Here is a 19,374-nt window from a genome sequence, read left to right on the forward strand (position 1 = left end):
AGTTGCTTGGGTTTAAAATCCTGCCTCTGCCACTTATTAGCTGTGTGACCTCTGGCCCAGTTACTCCCCCTCTCTGAAAATGAGGGGGTTCATACCTACAATCTCCGGGTCTTGAAGTGAAGAATGAATAATTAAATGCAGTACGTGCAAAGTGTTTACTGCCAGCCTTCTTCTAAATTCTATTAAGTGTCAGTTATTGATATTGGTGTCATGGTTTCTCAGCTTCCTTCCAGGAGGGATCTGTGGCAGCTTGACCTTCAAATGGTAAAATGTAAGCATCCACCTGGCCCCTGGCTCTGCCAACCCTATGGGTGGACAAGAACGGTCGGCCTGGAGGAAGGCAGGGCCCGGCCTCAGCTGGGCCACAGGTGCACTGTGGCCTCGGGGAGCCTGGGCTGTCACTTGGCCTGGCCACTGCCCTCCTGTAGCATGAGGAGGTGAGGCTCAGGGAAAGAAGGAACATAAAGTGGCTGACACCGCGCCCAGGATACTGTGTGTTTGGCGAAGCAATGCATGCGTGTGTGGATGGGGGAGGGGGTTTACAGTTACTATTACTGATGCCATAGTTGTTATCTGTCTCTCGGAGCATCGGCTTCCCTGCCCATCACCATAACACTTACGAGGCAGAGCTGTTGGGAGGATGAGATCATGTGCATAAAGCTTCTAGAAGATACCGTGTGCACATAGGAGGTGCTCCGTAATGAGAACTACGACAGTCACAATCTACTGGCACACCCACTAGCCAGTGCCAGCTTCCTTATATCTTGTGTCTCTGTATTTAGAGTCTGAAAGCTGGATAGTCTCAGCCTCCCTTGAAGCCAGGAGTGAGTGCCTTTGCAGCCCACTCTGGGGAAGACATTTTTTGATAAAAGAGATGGCCCTGGCTGGCATTGCCCCACTCCCTTTGCTCTGGCCACAGTGGTACGGATGTTGTTTCTGGTGCTGTGGCAGCCATCTTGTGGCCATGAGGCAAGTGGCGTGATGGAGGCGAGTGGTCATGATGAGGGTGCTGAACAGACAGGGCCTCTGAGCTCCCAAGCCTGACTGTCGGCTAAGTCAGCAACACGTGTCCTTAGAGTCGAAGTCCCAATATGTCTAATTTCCTGTTCCTCGATGCTGAGTGTCTTCCCTCTGACACAGGACGAATGTTTTCACTGACCTTCTCCTCCCTCGGCCTCATCTGTGGATGAGGTGCTGAGAACTGTGCTAAGACAATCTCTGCATCATCACAGCCACCCTGAGAGTTAAATTTATTGGTGCCTTCAGTGCAGAGAAGGTGAAACAGGCACAAAGAGGCAAGAAGCTTGCCCATGGCCACACAGCTAGATCTGGATGGTGCCAAGATCTGGGCCCAGCAGCAGCTCTGCCCACCCACACTGGCCCCTCCTCTAACACTCTGCCATGTGACCACAGGGAACTAGAGGCCTGGGAGGCTGCCCTGGCACCTCTGGGTTTCTCTGTGACAATGAAGAGGGCTCTTGTCTGTCCCCCACCCTGTGTGGCTGGTCGGGGGTGGGGATGGGGGCTGCTTACCTTGCCCATGTTGAAGTAGAAGAGGACCCCAGCAGCCACCTGGGCGATGAGGATCAGGACCAGGAAGGCAAAGTACTGGGGACACAGAGCAGGCACGGAGTCAGCTGGGGTCCCCCACCAAGTCCCACTGACCTCAGATGCCCCCACCCAGGCAGCCCGGAGCAGGACGCGAGCCCCTCCTGGCTGGGTGGGCAGCGGGGAGGGCCATACTCACCAGCCCCAGCAGGCAGCGGACCTCATTGACGGCACCAATGCAGCCCAGGAAGCCCATGAGCATGGTGAAGGCCCCTATGCTGATGAAGACGTAGGCTCCTACCTTGAGCGAGGTGGAAGAGGTCTCTGTGGGGTGGAGAAGGGTATTCAAGTCAGCCTGCCTATCTTGCCCTTATTTTATTTTATTTTTTAGGGCCGCCCCTATGGCATATGGAGGTTCCCAGGCTAGGGGTTAAATCAGAGCTGTAGCCTCTGGCCTACGCCACAGCCACAGCAATGCCAGATTCGAGCTGCATCTGTGGTCTGCACTGCATCTCACAGCAACGCCAGATCCTTAACCCACTGAGCAAGGCCAGGGATCGAACCTGTGTCTGTCCTCATGGATACTAGTCAGATTCATTTCCACTGAGTCAGGGTGGGAACTCCTATCTTGCTCTTATTAGGCACAAAGTCAGGTGCAGGGCCCTGAGGCCCAGGACCTCTGCCAAACCCCTGCCCTGGAGTTGCGACACGGCGGTCAGCCACCTAGCAAGGAATCTGCCCCTCACCTGCTTTGAAAGCTGCCTGTCCCCACCTGTCCTCACCCCCAGCTCCGCCTGATTTTCCTCCTTAGCTTTTACCAGGATTGAGAAGACCCTAGTTTGACCGACTGACTTGGCTCACTGTCTGCTTCCCCAAGAGGATGTGAGCTGCCCAGAGGCAGGAACTCTGGCCCTTGCTGAACCCCCTGCCCCCAGAACAGCGTCTGGCACAGCAAAGGGCTGTAGGAATAGCTGCTGGATTAACGAACCACGGACCGGCAGGTTCCGCTGGGGCCACAGACGCCGAGGGCCTGCCTTCCTCCTCGTCTGTAAACACTAAATGCTGGTCTCTCTTGCCCACTCACTATGCCTCAGCGGCTTCACACGCGCCATCTCCGCACCAGCACAGCCATCTCACAGATGAGGAAACTGAGGCTCAGAGAGGCACACCCACAAGGGCCAGAGCTGGGAAACGGGCAGACCCCCAAGGCCACGCTCTTGCTGCTGATGCCCGGGGCACATGTACTGATGCAGGATGACGCTCAACGCCTTCATTCAGTCCACAAGGGTTTACCAGGTGCCCAGTGTATGCCAGGCGCTATGCCAATTGCTGGGGATACCAAACTCAGCCTGCTGAGGTTCCCACACCAAGAAGCTGACACTCAGGGAGGGGGTGCGGTGGAGGCCTTCTGGCTGTGTGAGGGATCCGGATGCCAGCTCACGTCAAGTGCCCCAGCAGGGAGGGCTCGGGCAGTGGGGGAAAGCTGATGCGCAGGTGACACTTTCAGTTCGATGAGAAGGGAGAAGTCAGACAAGTGAAGATCCGAGGAAAAGCATTCCAGGCAGTGGGAACAGCAGGTGCATAGGCCTAAGGCGGGAGTAAGCTGGGTGTATTTGAAGAATGGAAGGAAAGGGAGAAGGAATGGCCCAGGGTGAGTGAGAGGTGAGTCTAACAGGTGACATGCTCGAAGCAGAGAGAGGGGCTTAATGGCAAGAGACCCTCTTCGGGGCTTCTGGAGGACAGAGCCCACGCAGGGGGCAGGTGGGAGTCAGTTTCCTTAGGGCCCTGGACCAGCATTTCCCAAGAATCCCATGAGATCACACAGGGAAAAGCTCCCATCTGCTCCAGCTCACTGATGGGGGGGTCACATTGGGGACGCTCTACCCTGAGGCTGGGGCCACTGTGAGGGCCAGGGTGGACGTGCATCCCCACAGGTAGGGGGCTGTGGGGCTCCCTCCCGACAGCCCCCTGTGCCCTGAGGCAGTGGCTGGCATGGCACTCTCAGGGAGGCGGCGGGGCAGGGTGTTTTCACAAGGCTGCAGAACCTCCTTGGCAGACCAGAAGAACCACTTGGGGATGCAGATTCCTGGGGCTCTCAGCCAGGCAGACTTTCCAGAAGAGCTGGAACCTTCGTTTATTTATTTATTTATTTATTTATTTATTTATTTATTTATTTATTTATTTTGTCTTTTCTAGGGCCACATCCACAGCATATGGAGGTTCCCAGGCTAGGGGTCTAATCAGAGCTACAGCTGCTGGCCTACACCACAGCCACAGCAACACCAGATCCAAGACGCATCTGTGCCCTACACCACAGCTCACGGCAATGCTGGATCCTTAACCCACTGAGCGAGGCCAGGGATCAAACCCGCACTCTCATGGTTCCTAGTCGGATTTGTTAACCATTGAGCCACAACGGGAACTCTGGAACCTGAATTTTTAATGTGTTTCGCTGCTGACTCAGGCACAGCCAGGGCTGCTACAGCTGACCGTCAACAGGCTGACAGCCCAGGACTCCCTGGGGACATCTCAGAGGCTGAGATCCCCACCTTGGCCACAGAGCGGGCGTGAGAGCCCTTAAGGAATAACTAGGAAGCTGGCGTGTGAGTGGGTAGAAAGGTGTGGTCCAACTCCACCTCTGGGCACAGACAGAATGTTCTGGAGCTCAGGAAAAGCCTTGGCCAGCCCACCCCACTCTCAGGCGCCAGGGCAGTGTAGCCACTGCCCAGCTCCTCACAGGAGCTGCCAGAAAGCTGGGCAGAGGCCCGAGGGCTGGAGGTGAGTGAGGGGGCTTCCTTTTGACTCCAGGCCATCATGGCCCTTGCTCTCAGGCATAAACAAGAGCAGGGGAAAGCTGTCCAGGTTTACTTTGCCTAAACTTCCCAGGTTTGGGTTCCAACAAGCCCTCCCAGCGAGTCCCCCCACCACCCAAAAACAACTGGCACTACCTGGAATTCCACTGCGTGCCAGCCCTGAAAAGGGCCCTTTACCCAAACCGTCCTGCTAACTTTCCACCACAGCCTGAGGAGGGTGGATTTATACTCTAGGAGTTCCCGTCGTGGCTCAGCAGAAACGAATCTGACTAGGATCCATGAGGACGCAGGTTCGACTCCTGATCTCGCTCAGTGGGTTAAGGATCCGGCATTGCCGTGAGCTGTGGTGTAGGTCACAGATGCAGCTCGGATCCCACGTTGCTGTGGCTGTGGTGTAGGCCAGTGGCTACCGCTCCGATTCAACCCCTAGCCTGGGAACATCCATATGCTGTGGGAGCGGCCCTAAAAAGACAAAAAAAAAAAAGAGAGAGAGAGAGAGATTTACACCTTGACGTGTCCATCAAAGCAGGACAGCCCAGAGCAGCTAAGAGGCCACAGATGAGGTCCAAGGAGCAAGGCCGGGACTGAAAGCCCTGTTCAGGGGTCTCTTTCCTCAGACCGTTTCATTGATACCAGTCCTTGTCCTCCGCCAGGATCTCCGTCTGACCTTGATCTGAGCAACCTGACTCAGAAAGGGGTGAGCCTGTAGGCTGGGGTAGCCTGTCCAGTGAATGAGGGAAGGGCCGGTTCCCAGTTCTGACCCTCACTTGCTGTGTGACTCTCAGGAAGTCTTTTCTCCCTGCACTCTCTGAGCCCGTTTACCCAAGGGTATAGTGACTGGACCAGCAGATTGGTGTTTCTGGACCCAGACTGCCCAGGGGAAGCCCCTGGGAAGCTTTTTAAAAGTCACAGTGCTCCAGGGGAGTTCCCATCGTGGCTCAGTCATTGACGAATCTGACCCGGAACCATGAGGTTGCGGGTTCGATCTCTGGCCTTGCTCAGTGGGTTAAGGATCCAGCGTTGCCGTGAGCTGTGGTGTAGGCTACAGATGTGGCTCGGATCCCATGTTGCTGTGGCTCTGGCGTAGGCTGGCAGCTACAGCTCCAATTAGACCCCTAGCCTGGGAACCTCCACATGCCATGGGTGCAGCCCTAGAAAAGGCAAAAAGACATGAAAAAAAAAATCGCAGTGCTCCAGACCTCCTCCCACACCAATGCAGTCAGATCCCTCTGCAGAGGAAGGAGGGGAGACCCAGTGTTTGTAAAAACACTCAGGTGCATCCAGGGGGCTGCTAAAGTCTGGCCAGCTCGGGATTCTCAGCTCTGAACTGGGAGGAGGTGGGAGGGGCAGCAGGAAGGCCCTGGAGCCCTGGGCTGGGTGCAGAGGGCAGAAATGCAGCAGGCGGGCTGGGCCCTGAGACTTTGCCCCAGTGCAGTGCCCGCTGGGTGTGGGCCACAGCCCAGGAAGTGGGGAGCCTGGAGCAAGCCCAGACAAGGAGGATGTGTCCTATGTGGAAAGGGCGTGGGGCGTGGGGGGGGTGGGGGTGGGCACCCAGCGGGAGGCAGGAAACTCAAACCTTAGGCCCAGCATGGGGCGCACTCGGCATCCCACCCCACCCCCAGCAGGAGTCAGGACTTTTAGCCCTAGACCGCCTGGGATGTGGCTGCAGGGTGGATCATCCTTGCTTCCCTTTGTGTCTGAGGGGAGGCCTAGCCCCCGGGCATGGTAACAGGTGTGGCCCTTCCATCACCCATCCTAGCCCGGTTCTGTTTCATTCAAATCGAGCAGCTGTCCTGGGCCTGAGTCCAAACCTGCTGGCCTGGGGCAGCTGCTGGGAGAGGAAGTGAGCCAAGGACCACCTCGCCGAGGGGCGTGGCATCGCTGTGCTCTGCTCCGCCTCCCTCCCACCTCAGGACGCCACCAGAGGCTGGCGCAGCAAGCCTGGCAGGCTTCCTGGAGGGGACAGTGAGTAGACTAGAGGGGCCTCTTAGCATCCTGGCAGGAGAGCCTTGGGCTTCTTCCCTCCAGCTTCAAGAAGGAGACACGAGGCTTCCATGTGGCGCCTCCCGCAGCTGTGTGAGGCATTTAGGAGCAAAGTTCTGGGGGTTCGAGTCCACACCTTTCACTCAGAGGCTGTGTGAACTTGAGTGAGGGGCGTCCCTGAGCCTCACTTCTTCATTTGTTAAGGCGGGAAGCTCCTGCTGCTGTGAGATTAAGAGACATTTATCTGTGCCAAGGGCCTGGCCTCGGGCCCAGTGTGCCCAGTGCATCGTGACCACAAACACTAGATGCTCGGCCTGGTGCACTTGCCTGACCCACCTGCCCGGGGGCAGGCACACAGTAGGTGCTTCTCAGACACCAGCCAATCTACTGTCCTGGTCCTTTCCTCCGTCTCTCTGAACTGCGAAGGGGAAGGACCATTGTCCACATTTTGCTGAGCAGGCAAATGGGAACGGAGATCTTAGAGGCTTTCTTAAGGTCAGGGTGGAGGGAGGGGGCCGGGATGGAGAACACGCCTCCCTCAGCCTCCAGGCTTCTCCACACAACAACAGCTTTGTTTGGGGAAGGAGGGAAAAATTCCTTCTGGAAACCCCTGCAGAGAGGCCCACGGGGGAATGGTCAACAGCAGGACCTGGGTAAGGCCCTGAGGTCAGCGGGAAAAGGAACCAGCTGTTGAGGTTCAAGTACTTGTGGGGCAGCCCTGCTTGCTGCCCTGACCCCCTCTTCAGAGGCGGCTGGGGCAGGGGGACAGAGGGGTCCTTACGCAGGACAGAGATGAAGCTGCTCCTGTCGGCCAGGATCCACACCCCGAAGCCCAGAATCACCGCGCCCAGGACCTGGAAAGAGAAGGGGGCTGTTAATGGGGGGCCAGAGAGCAGATGGGGTGAGAGGGCCCTGCCCAGATGCCTCTGAACCCAGGGCCGGGGGACATAGGGGGAGCCACTTCCATCTCTGCCCAGACCAGGGATGTCTGGATGACCTCAGGCCCCAAGTCCAGCCAACCGCAGCCCGCAGACAGCAGGGTCACAAGTGCGAGTCCCTCCTGCCTGTTGTCTCCCCTACCTTATGTCCACGTGCGCTCAAACTGAGCCTAGCGGCTTTAGGGGTTCAGCCTCCTGCCAGGGTCCCCTCCTATCTAACTTCTGGCCCTTCCCCAACTTGGGGGCTGGGAGCTTCCCAAGCCAGGTTCAGGGTGGAGAAACCCTCCGTGGACTTGATCATCAGCCCCCAGTCTGTCCTTCAGATCTTGGCTCCAAGGCCCCCTTCCACAAGAGACTTCCTGACCCCCAGGCAGCCCGAGGGGACCCTGCTATGTGACAGTTGCTGGGGGACCCTTCGACAGCCTTGCCCACTAGATTTAACTTTCCCACATGTCTCTCTGGCTAGACCGTGAGCTTCCTGAGGGCAGGGCTGGGTTGCATGCAGCCCTGCGTACCTGGGCGCTGATGGTACCGGGGGCTGAGGACTCACTCATGAGTGAGTTCGTGAACCAAACTGTGTCAATGCAGTTAGAAAAGTCGATGGATGGGGGATGGCTGGTGTACGCCCAGGCCCAGGGAGTTCCTGCTTCTCTCCCCTCCAGCAGGGCAGGCCTGAAACCTGAGCCCACCTCCCCAGGTGGAACCCGAGCCAAGACCCAGCATCCATCCAGCCAGCTGAGGCTGGGGAAGGGCCTGGGAAGGCCTGTGTCAACCCACAAGATTGGCCTTTCCCTGGGGCCTGGCCTGGGCCCACCTGGGGGACAACCTACCTTCAGGGTCCCAGCACGTCCCCACCCACCTTTACTACCTGCCCTGGGGTCCCTCTTGCCTCAGCCATCATCCGTACCCTCAGGCGCAAGGCCAGAAGTACCAATAAAGCCCTCAGCCTGGGGTGAGCCCCAGCCCCCACCCCCAGGGTCTTTTTCTTTTTTCTTTTTTACTTCTGCACCCATGCCATATAGAAGTTCCCAGGCTAGGGGTCAAATTGGAGCTGCGGCTGCCTGCCTACACCACAGCCACAGCAACACTAGATCCAAGCTGCGTCTGCGACCTACACCACAGTTCACGGCAACGCCAGATCTGTAACCCACTAAGTGAGGCCAAGGATCGAACTTGCAGCCTCATGAATACTAGTCAGATTCACTTCTGCTGAGCCACGACGGCAACTCCTACGTCAGGTTCTTAACCCGCTGAGCCACAGCGGGAACAGGGTCTTCATCAACCTTGCTCCACAGTTGTTCGAGATAAGAGCTGAGACGCCGGGTAAGGTGAATGCGGGGCTTGCCTCAGGTGTATAAACTAAGAGGACACCGAAAAACTCAGTAACTAAGATAAATAAGAGTTTATCGTGATCTTTTTTTAGAAATTAAAATTAATGGGAAAAAATCCATAATGAACACAATATCAGAAAGAAAAAAAAAAAGACAAGCTAGTATGACTAATTTTTCTTTTGGGAAAGGAGCAGGGCCCAGTATGATACAATTTGGGGCTATTTTCTTTTCTTTTCTATTCTTTTCTTTTCATTATTTTAGGGCCACACCTGAGTCATATGGAAGTTCCCAGGCTAGGGGTCACATCGGAGTTACAGCTGCCTACACCACAGCCACAGCAACGCCAGATCCTTAACCCACTGATCGAGGCCAGGGATTGAACCTGTGTCCTCATGGATACTAGTCAGAGTTGTTTCCGCTGAATCCACGATGGGAATGCCTCAGGGCTGTTTCTGATCCTGAACTCGCCGTACCCTGGCCCAGGCCCCTTGAAGACAATAGCAGCTGATGGCCAGGAAGGTGAAGGCACAATGACCGCCCCACCTGTGTCCCCAGCAGCTCACGTGTCCCTTCCTCTCTCCTTATCAGATGGGCCTTGTTACTGTCCTCATTTCACAGATGGGAAACTGAGGTCCCTGACCTTGCCCAAGGGCACCCAATTCACCCATCAGGTCAAAGTCAGGTGTGACTATTCATCAGGACAGATGTTGGCGCATCAACTGCAGGGGTACTTGGGGTCCATCCTGGGCCTTCATCTAGAATGCCAGTTCCTAGGGACAGGAAAGCCACTGAGACCCCGGGGAGGAGGAGGAAGGGTCCACCCGCGAGTGGGGGCACCTCAGGCGGCACAGCTTATTGGGAGAAAGGCGGGCTTTACAGGACCTGGCAGTTTGGTTCCTAGACTCCTGGGCCCCTGCCCACCCATGCCTCCCACCTCACAGCACAGCTGGCACACAGTCTGCCCTGCTACCTCAGAGCCCTGTGGCAGAGCGCCTGTCTGCTCCCCGCACTCACAGAGCAGGGCAGCGGGGAGAACCACCCTCCCGAATAGAGAATGGGAGGCAGGGCAGAAAATTCCCTCTGGACAAATTAATCCCAAACAGAGTAAAATCCCAGACTGCTGGCCCAACTCCTCAGCCGGCCTCCAGGAAGCCTGGGAGGGAAGTCCCTGGGCCTGTGGGTTCACTTCTCTGCAGGTCTGGTGACGGTAGCCTGACGGCCAGGTGTGGCTGGATCGGCTGCCAGGTCACGGGACAGCCAGGGACAAGCCCAGGTCAGGGGGCCAGCCAGAATGGGGGGGCACCATGATACCCCCTTTCCCTGTGGACCAGGAATGGAGGGCCACAGGGCGCACCCCCATACCCAACACCCCTCTCCAGACCCACCGGAAGGTCGGGTGGGGCTCAGCCAGGAGCCAGGGGCCCCGCAGCCGGCATCCTGCCCCAGAGCAGCCACGGCACCGCAGCCTCAGGATTTCTCCATCTCTGAGAAGAGCTGATGGGGCAACCTTCTAGGGAGTTTGGGGTCAGGAGGGAGTGCTGCATACATGTACCACGTGCATGCTTGAACACACACACACACACACACACACACACACACACACACACACACACACGGCAGCCAGAGCGGATGGTGCCAAACCACAAATTCAGTCACGTAACTGCTTCCCGCTGTGCATGAAACAAAGACCCAAATCCTTCCTGGAAGGCCTATGCGGGGAGCCCTAGAGTGGCTCCCCCTGGCCCACTCCCCTGCGCTGGACTTCCGCTCCTGCCGCCCAGACCCCCTCTCCCCAGCCGCACGCGGAACTCCGTGGAGCCCTTGCTGACCCCCTGACAAGGCCGAGAGCCTTATCATCTGCTCTCCTAGGGCTGTACCTTCCTTCCCAGCACCTCTCACAATGGCAGTTTCATTGTCCAGCTGAATAAGGATTTGATCACCCCCCACACACCCTAGAACATAAGCCCAAAGGGTGCAGAAGTGGCGAATGTCTAGCAGGTGCCCACGATGGGGTCTGAATACGTACGGCTGTCAGATACACATCTGGTGAATGAGTGATGAGCGATGAGTGAATGAAAACACACACACACACACACACACATACACACACACACCCCATCTCTCATTCTCTCCTTTTCCTCTCACCCTCCTGTAATAAAAGCTCCCCCTCCCCCGCTACACCCCAGCCTGGTCCCCAGCACAGAAAAAGTGAACCTCTGCCTCCTGCCAGCGCCCTGGAGCAGCCGAGATGAGGCCAAGCGAGACCAGCCCGGCCAGGCTCTGGCTCCACAGGGAGGCCTGGGAGCCGAAGGGACAAGCTTGGCCCGAACCATCCAGCCCTCTCCCTTCCTCCACAAAGTCACTGCATGGGGGGAGAGGGGCCGTCTGTACCCCCAACCCCAAGCCCCACCACCTCCCAGGCTGCAGCGCAGACCCAGGGCTAGAACCACAAGGCTCCCACACCCCTCAGCCTGTCCTAGCCGACTGGCCCTTAAAGCTGGGCCTCAGCCTGGGAGCCAAGTGCCTGCCAGAGAAGGCTTGGCTCTCCTGTGTAGGCAGTTGCTTTCCAGAAGCCTGGCCCAGCCAGGAAGGATCTGACCACTAAGCTGGGAAGCCCAGGTACCCAGACCCATGGTTGTCAGTGGGGGACCAGAGCGGCAGTGGGGCCTCAGCACTGTCCTCGAGGAGGGAGGGAGCTGGGGCTGGAGCCAGGGTGGACCAGCAGCAGGGCAGGCAGCACCAGGGCTGTCCACAAGCATGCGTGTGTGTCTTTGTTGTGTGTGTGTGTGTCCTTGGGTATGTATGCCAGGAACACACTTGTAAGTATCTATGTGTTGGGTTAAAGTGATGAGGGGAAACTGAGAATGATTCTTTATTTTCCAAACTTTCTTTTAATCCTACATAACTTGTAATGTAAGATTTTTTTTCCACAAGGAATGCATGTCCGTTGGAGAAAAATTGGGAAACTGCAGAGGAGCAAAAAGAACGAAACCCAAATACCTAAGAATCCTAACAGTAACATTCGGAGGTACGTCGTCTCTCAAAAAGACCCATGTATGGGCATATTTTTTAAAATAAAATTGAATCGTAATAAATATCCTACTACAAAATCTCATCTTTTTGAATAGTATAGGGTGAACCAGCACCATGAGAGGCCACTGTCCCCAGCACCACTTTGAAGGTCTCTCCAGGCCACTCTCCTCCCTGTCTCTCTCTCTCACACACACACTCTCCCTCTCCACCATCCTGGCAACTCCAAGGCAAGAGGAGGCTGTCTGTGCCAGACCAGAGAGGAAACTTGAGGCCCCGGGAAAAGCAGCTCCAGATGTGAACAGAGCTTCCTTCGGGGCGGCCCCGTGGCTCGTGACCTGATGAGGCTGCCAGGGTGGGCCTGGGGGACAGTAATTGTGTCTTCACTCTGGTCCAGAGCCCACATGCCCACCCTCTGGGAGGGCAGGACCCCCACGACCGTGTGGGGCAGCTGAGACCCAGCGCTTAACAGGCAAGTCCCTCAGAGGAGATGGGGCAGGATGGGGCTTCGGGACAGGAGGAGACAGATTCCAGAAGTTCCCTCAGCAACTCCCCACTGATGAGGGAGCGGAACCCTGGGGGGTGCTCCAGGAGAGGGGAAGGCTGGGCGAGGGATCCAGGGCACCAAGACAGCTAGGAATGCTGGGAAGCTCCCCATCTGCCTGTGTGTCAAACAGTTTGGCCTCTGTACCACCCCCTGCCAGCCACACACAGCCATCCCCAGGCATCCCCAGGCTGGAGGGTCTCGGGCTGGGATGACCTGGAGAAAGAGAGTCTACTTGGAGGCAGTGGGTGACCCGGGTCATACTTACAAAGAAGAGCAAGTTGAAGAGGAAGAGGAAGTATTTGGTGACTTTGATACAGGCGGCCCCCATCCTGCTGGTCCTGGAGCTCCCTGGAGAGAGAAGAGAAGACAGGTGCATCAGTGCAGGGCAGGGCCTGGCCGGGCTGGGGGCAGAGAGGGAACAGCTGGAGCCCAGGCAGCCCAGCTCACCCTCCCAACCACCTCACGAAGCAGGTGCTAATGTCAGGGCCTGTTTGAGCGGACGCTGAGATCTGCAGAGATTAGATGACTGACCCAAAGCCACACAGTGGGGTGCGAGTGGGTTAGCAGTTAGGGTCTGGATCAGGCACTCCACCTGGGGGGAAATTATGCAGGAGACCCCCAGGTTCCCTGAGGCCAGACAAGCCAGGAATGACAGCAGCCAGCCCTCAGGCCCTGAGTGAGACAGTGCAGGCAGCTGGGGCCAAGACAGCTGGCCTGAGACAGCTGCACGGGCAGAGCTGGGCTTGGTGAGGTGGGGGTGGGGGAGTGGGTACCAGGCCCAGTTCCCACTGTCCTGTGGAGGCGGGGTGATGCTGCAGGGGCGGGGTGGGGGGAAGCAGACCACAGAGCAGAAGAATAGAAGACCCTGGATGTGAGCCTCACCCCTTTTTCCTCCTACAAGGGCAAAAGGCCATCCTAAGCCTTGGGATTCTCCCCGTCCAGACGAAGGTCCCCCCACCCTTGTCCTATCACCTTTGCCAAGTGGGACCTCAGCTTCCAATTTCTACACCTCCAGTGACCGGGGTAGGGGAGATAAGGGGGCAATTTGGGCACAGCCTGAAGCAAAAGCATCCAAAGAAGGAAAAGACTGCCTGCGTGGTAGTGAGCACCCCATCACACGAGGCATGGAAGCAAAGTCTGAATAAAGATTTATGGGGAATCCAAGTGGTCCGTGGGGAGATGACACTGAACACTCTTCCAGGCTATCAGGGTCCAAGATCAGGGTCTGAGAAATGCGGGGCTCAGAGCCAGGGAAGTCCAGCCTCGGCCACTCCACCTGGGGCCTCCCCCAGCCCCAGAGCAGGAGCAAACAAGGGCTCTTCCCGTGTCAGGAGACTGAGAGATCTGAGCCCGAGGCCTGGCCCTAGTAAGGCCTGCTGGGGACGGTCCACATGAAGGAAAGCTATTGTTTCTTCTCCCCTCCCGCGCAGCGCCTGACAACCACAGGCGCTTCGTAAACTGCGCAGAACAAAACAGCAAGAGAGGAAAGATTCTCTCACCGAAAGGAGGCTTGTGTTTCGTCCCTACCACGGACCTGTTGAGTTTTCTCCCAGTAAGTGTCAGAGGGGCGGCCCCGGCAGCCCACAGATAAGTTATCATTTCCCCCAGAAGAACCCCACCACTGGCTGGCTCTGTGCAGCCGGCAGCGCGACTGGTACCGCCGCACTTCTTGTGAAACTGGAGAAGTGTGGAAATCGTCCTTTGGCGAGTGATGCTGGCCTGCGCTGTTGCACAGCTCTGGAGAGTCCGGGAAGGCAGTTTCTACACCTTCCGGCACCCACATCCTCTGCTCCAGCTGTCTCCAGGGCAGCCTTGCAGGATGGAGGGTGTTCAGAAAGGGAAGAGTTCTTTATTTTTTTTTTATTTTTTTTATTTTTTTTGTCTTTTGCTATTTCTTGGGCCGCTCCGGCGGCATATGGAGATTCCCAGGCTAGGTGGAGCCACCGGCCTACGCCAGAGCCACAGCAACGCGGGATCCAAGCCGCGTCTGCAACCTACACCACAGCTCACGGCAACGCCGGATCGTTAACCCACTGAGCAAGGGCAGGGACCGAACCCGCAACCTCATGGTTCCTAGTTGGATTTGTTAACCACTGCACCATGAAGCGAACTCCTGGAAAAGGAACAGTTCTTAGACAGGAGTCAACACCTGGCCTCCTGGTGAACAGCACCTACTCGGGGCAGCCACTGGCATCTGTCATCCCTTTAAGCCTCAGGACCTGCGCAGACGGTGAGGAGGGCTTCCAGTGCCCTGAGCAGGGCAGGGCAGGCTCAGAGAGGTCAGGTGATTTGCCCGAGTCACACAGCTCTTTAGGCAGTGGCAGTTCCAGCGCTCCAGCTCTTTCCCCTGGAAGGGCTGCCTTCCACGGAGGGGTCTCTGGAGATGGCTGGGATTCCCTTGTCCAAGTAGGTGGTGCCTACTCAGGTCACTGCTTGAAGGAGCTCTGGTTTGCCGGCAAAGAGTAGGCAGAGGCTGCTGGGCTGGTATTCTCCGAGACTCCAGACCGCGGTGGTCTCTGGCCACTCACTTGTCACTGTACTAGGCGTTGGGCAAAGAATGCCCTTCGGCATCCTCTGAGCAACCTAAAGCCCAGAGGGGTGAAGGACCTCGACCAAGGTCATCGGTTCATGGACCAGCAAGGACAGAACCCAGGCCGCCTGGCCCCTTAAGCCACCTTCTCCTTCCTCTCCTAGAGGCAGTCGGGTGGGTGCAGGAGCCAGGCAGCCCCCTGACTGGCAGGCGGGTTGGCCAATCAGGGAAGCCCCTGAGGGAGGAGCCGGGGCTGAGAATCACCGCCCGGGATGGGAGACTCCTGGGCCTAATGGCCTAGATCCAGGACGTGAAGTGTTTGTGGCCTGCAAGTGCTCACATTTCCGTTTCAGAGAAACGGGGAGCCGGAGATCAGCACGCTCTCCACAAGGGGGCAGAAGATGGGCCGTCCCATGAAGGACGGGGAGTCAGCTCAGGCTGGGGACGCGTCCGGGTCGCCCCACTCGGGGATGGCATCCACTTCAGGGAGCCCACACTCACCACCCAGCCCCGAGCAGACCCGAGTTGGACTCAGAAGGCCTGGGGTTACACTCCAGCTCTGCCGCCTACCCGGGGGGTGAGGGGGGCTTAACCTAGGTCTCCTCACCCACAGAGAGGACCAAGGGTTGGTGTAGGGCAGGGACTGGCCACTTAGGGATCATACTCAACCCACTGCCTCTATTGTGTACGGCTTGCAAGCTAAGAAGAGATTTTATATTTTGAAATAGTTGGGAAAAATAAAAAGAGTATTTTGTCACACAGGCCATTCAAATAAATTGTCCTGGCACACGGGCTTGCTCACTGGTTTACGTATTGTCCACAGCTGCCATCACTGGCAGAGGACGGCGGTTGTGACAGAGATCAGTGGCCCACAAAGGCTAAAACATTTACCGCCTGGTCTTTTTTGGAAGAAGTTTGCCAGACCTGGAACCTTGGAGGAGAGAGAGCTGGGTGGCAGGAAGAGTCAGGAAGGAGGAGATGGAGGATCCCCAGACAAGCATTCGAATCCTAGCTCTGTCGGCGCATGGCCACAGGCAAGGGACTCACGGGGCCTCCTCCCAGCTGAACCCCCTGTTATAAGGAGAGTGAGGTCAGTGCCCGGCACGGCCTGGCCTCGGTGAGCTGGAGCCGGCTACGCATCTTTATCAGCACTTGCAGAAGTGAGGGGTGAGGGTTTCGTTTGCAGAGGAAATTAAACAAAGAGGATGTCTCCCGGGGTTGTGCTTTCTTGTATACACTTTGTGTAAACCCGGGAAGGTCTGCCCATGCTTTCCTGCTCGACAGCTACTACAAAACTAGGGCAGCACATCTCATTTGGAAAATTCTAGAACAGTCACTGACAGCTCTGTGAGCAGTAGGAAGGAGGTGCACACTTTATGTTTTATCGCAGGTAAACTGATCGTTTCTAAGCAACTCCAGTTTAAATGGACCAAATATATAATTTTATGCCAAAGCAGTTTATACACTGAAATTATTATACGACTAATATTTTATTAACTCCTGTTCATTCTTCACTACTCATCTCAGACACCCACCTCCTCCAGGAAACCTACTCCAGCCAGCCTTGTCACCACCACCACTGTCACCCCCTCCCCATCAACACACAGGCTGGTTAGGAGCCCTCCTTCTCTGCTTCCTTCCAAGAGCACTGCATACTGGAGTAGTCCCACGACAGGCTCTGGCATCAGGCTGCCTGGGCTTGGATGCTGTCCTGTCACCTCTTAGCTGTGTGCCCTTGGGCAAGTGACTTCACCTCTCTGAACTTCACCTTACTCAGCTGTGAAAAGCGGAAAATAAAACCTATTTGGCAGGAGTTTCCATCGTGGCGCAGCAGAAATGAATCTGATTAGGAACCATGAGGTTGTGGGTTCAATCCCTGGACTTGATCAGTGGGTTAAGGATCTGGCATTGCCATGAGCTGTGTGTAGGTCGAAGACGCAGCTTGGATCCTGCGTTGCTGTGGTTATGGTGTAGGCTGGCAGCTGTAGCTCTGATTAGACCCCCTAGCCTGGGAACCTCCGTATGCCATGGGTGCAGCCCTCAAAAGCAATGTAAATAAATAAATAGAAATCAATAAAAAAAAATTAAAATTAAAAATCATTGCAATTCTCACTTCAAAACAAAACAAAACAAAACAGAAAAAAACACCTATTTGGCAGATCTCCCCAGAGACTATATTAGATAATGTTGGTAAAATGCCTGGCATAAGGTAGACTTTCAATAAATAATAGAGGTTACATTATAACTCATGAGGCTGTACAGTAATTTTCTAATTACTTGTCCACCTCCCCTGTGGACTGTGACATCTTATGAGATCAAATAGGCTCCGGGCAAATTTGCTAAATAAAATGCTAGATCAATGGATGGAGGTAGGGAGGGAGGAATGAGTAGAAGAAGGGGTAGATGAGTGATGGAGGGAGGGGTGGATGGAGATATGGATGGGTGGATGGATAGAGGGATAGATGAATGGAAGGAGGGCGGGATGAGTAGATGAAGGGATAGATGGGTAGATAGATAAACAGATGAAGGAATGGACAGGTGGATGGAGGGCTAGATGGATGGACGGATAGATGGAGGGACAGATGGAGAGAAGGAGGGATGGAGGGAGGGAGGGATGAGTGGGTGGCCAGATGGGTGGATGGAGAGGTGAATAAAAGGAGAAGGAACTTCCACACAGAACCCCAGGGCTGTCAAGTGCTCAGCCACTCGAAAGGGAGTCTGAGATCCACGGTCTCTAAGTCAGCTGAGACTCTATCTTCAGGCCTCTTCTGTCCTCATCCAAAGGCTGGGGTGGGGGATGTGTAGGGTGAGCTCGCTGAGCCAGTTCTGCATGCCAGGACCCACAGTCAAGGCTTCTGTGCCTCCCCGGGAGCCCCCAGCACAGGAGGTAGGACTGGGGTGGGGCTGGGGTCCTCAAGAGAACCCCTTCTCTGTGATGGGCCCCCAGGGACTCCCACCTTAGAGTAGGAGGCTTGGTTTACCTCTTGCCTGAGGATGGGGGAGGAGCCTTCTAGGCTGACCCCGGAACCTGGATGGCCCCGAAGAGCCTTGGGAAAACCGGGTGGTGTGATGGTGCAGCCCCTCTAGGCCCAGAGTCCAGAGGTTCAGGGTCAGTGCCTGCTCTTCATGCTGTGTGAGACCTAGCACAGATGGCTGTCCCCTGTCCCCAGGCCTGCCTCCTCAATTGTCAAAGGACAGGCTGGCACCAGGGCAGCATTTTCCAGAGTAGTTCTTCAGAACACAAGTCCTAGAAGACTCACTGTTAAGAACAAGAGGCTTGCTGTCACCAAGTCTGTGAAGTGTCATTTCTCCCTGGGAGTCACTGCAGATAAAGTCACTAGCTGTCAGTGTCTCCAAGACCCCCAGCAGCAAACACCTCTGACTCAAACCATTTTTCACTCCACAGCCCAACATCTCCTGGAAGACATGTTAGGAAACGCCAAGCCAAAGGTTCTCGAGGGTCCCTTGGGGCCCGGGGCTTCTGGACTCTAAGAGCTGCAGCAGTTGAAGTTGGTGAGGAGATGGCCCTTCCACCCAACAGCTGGCTCAGACCCAACACCTAAGGGCCTCGCTCTGGAGGCTCTTTGAACAATGCAAACTAGATCTTGTCACTTGCCCTCAGCTCCCCATAACTCTCCAGTGGTGACGTAGACGACGTGTTCACGTGTTCGCCATGAAAATCTAGCCTCTTATGTGGCTGGTGGGGCCCTGCCTTGTTTGCCCTGCCCCTTCTGGGTCCTCAGCTTCTCCATCCTCCCCATCACATATTCACTCGTAAGGCCACTCTTTCCTGTACCACACCTGAGCACCGCCTTTGCCCGTGTGGTTCCTCTGCCAAGAGGATCACCGGCCCCTACCCCCACCCCGCCAAAGCCCCCCCCCGCTGCTGTCTTCTCCCCCTCCCCTAGGCAGGCTGACTGATTCCTCCCAGAGACCCTCCCTGAACACCTGATCCACCCGGCAGGCCTCAATTCCAGCTGCAAATGGAATTAAAATATGCCAATGCACAGCACGCCCCCCTTCTCGTCCCAACCAAGTCATCGGACTCATGGCAGGGGGGTTCCCCTGGTGATTCTAGCGAGCAAGAGCTTCGATACTTGTGCCTGGCACACAACCCTGCTCACTGTGGTCATCTTATCATTTCAACAGTGTGTCCGGAGCCCCCCCGCCAGAATTGGTTCCCATCAGGGGAGGGGCTGCATCTGTCTCATTCGCCCTGTTCCCCAGAGCCCAGGACAGTGCCTAGCACCCAGTAAGCACTCCATGTGTATTTGCAGGAAGAAGGAAAGGGGGGCGGGTCTGGGGAGGTCAGGAGAGGTTTCTTAGGGGAGATAAGACAAACCGACTTTAATCCTGCAACTAGAGGTTTCTGGTCCTTAAGAATGACATCAATGGGGCAGGGAGGAAAAAAATAAAAGAAAAAAATTTAAATAAAAAAAAAGACATCATTGGCTTATTGGGGAGGGGGTTGCTTCTCTCCGAGATTGGACTTTAACTCTTTGGGGTCAGAAAAGCCTGATATAAGCTGTAAACTCTCTTCCTAGAAAGATGCACCCACACGAGCAGGCACAAGCTTTCATCCAGTTTCAGGGCATCACCAACCCTGGAAAATCAGGACCTCACTTTGCTCATCTCCCAGTTGCTTTAGAGCAGT

At 56.0% G+C, this 19,374-nt stretch overlaps 1 protein-coding gene across 1 annotated transcript in view; it reads right to left on the reverse strand.

Moving 5' to 3' along the window:
• Window positions 1–19,374, reverse strand: part of CD82 (CD82 molecule) — a 52,606-nt gene that overhangs the window by 12,807 nt on the left and 20,425 nt on the right. The window contains exons 2-5 of the mRNA XM_047775931.1: window positions 12,456–12,538; window positions 7,126–7,198; window positions 1,748–1,872; window positions 1,534–1,608 (exon numbers count right to left, since the gene is read on the reverse strand). Coding sequence (XP_047631887.1) covers window positions 1,534–1,608; window positions 1,748–1,872; window positions 7,126–7,198; window positions 12,456–12,518 — 336 coding nt within the window. The 5' untranslated portion in view covers window positions 12,519–12,538. The remainder of the gene's footprint in view (window positions 1–1,533; window positions 1,609–1,747; window positions 1,873–7,125; window positions 7,199–12,455; window positions 12,539–19,374) is intronic.

Source organism: Phacochoerus africanus, chromosome 4, assembly GCF_016906955.1.
Source record: "Phacochoerus africanus isolate WHEZ1 chromosome 4, ROS_Pafr_v1, whole genome shotgun sequence".
NCBI lineage: Eukaryota > Metazoa > Chordata > Mammalia > Artiodactyla > Suidae > Phacochoerus > Phacochoerus africanus.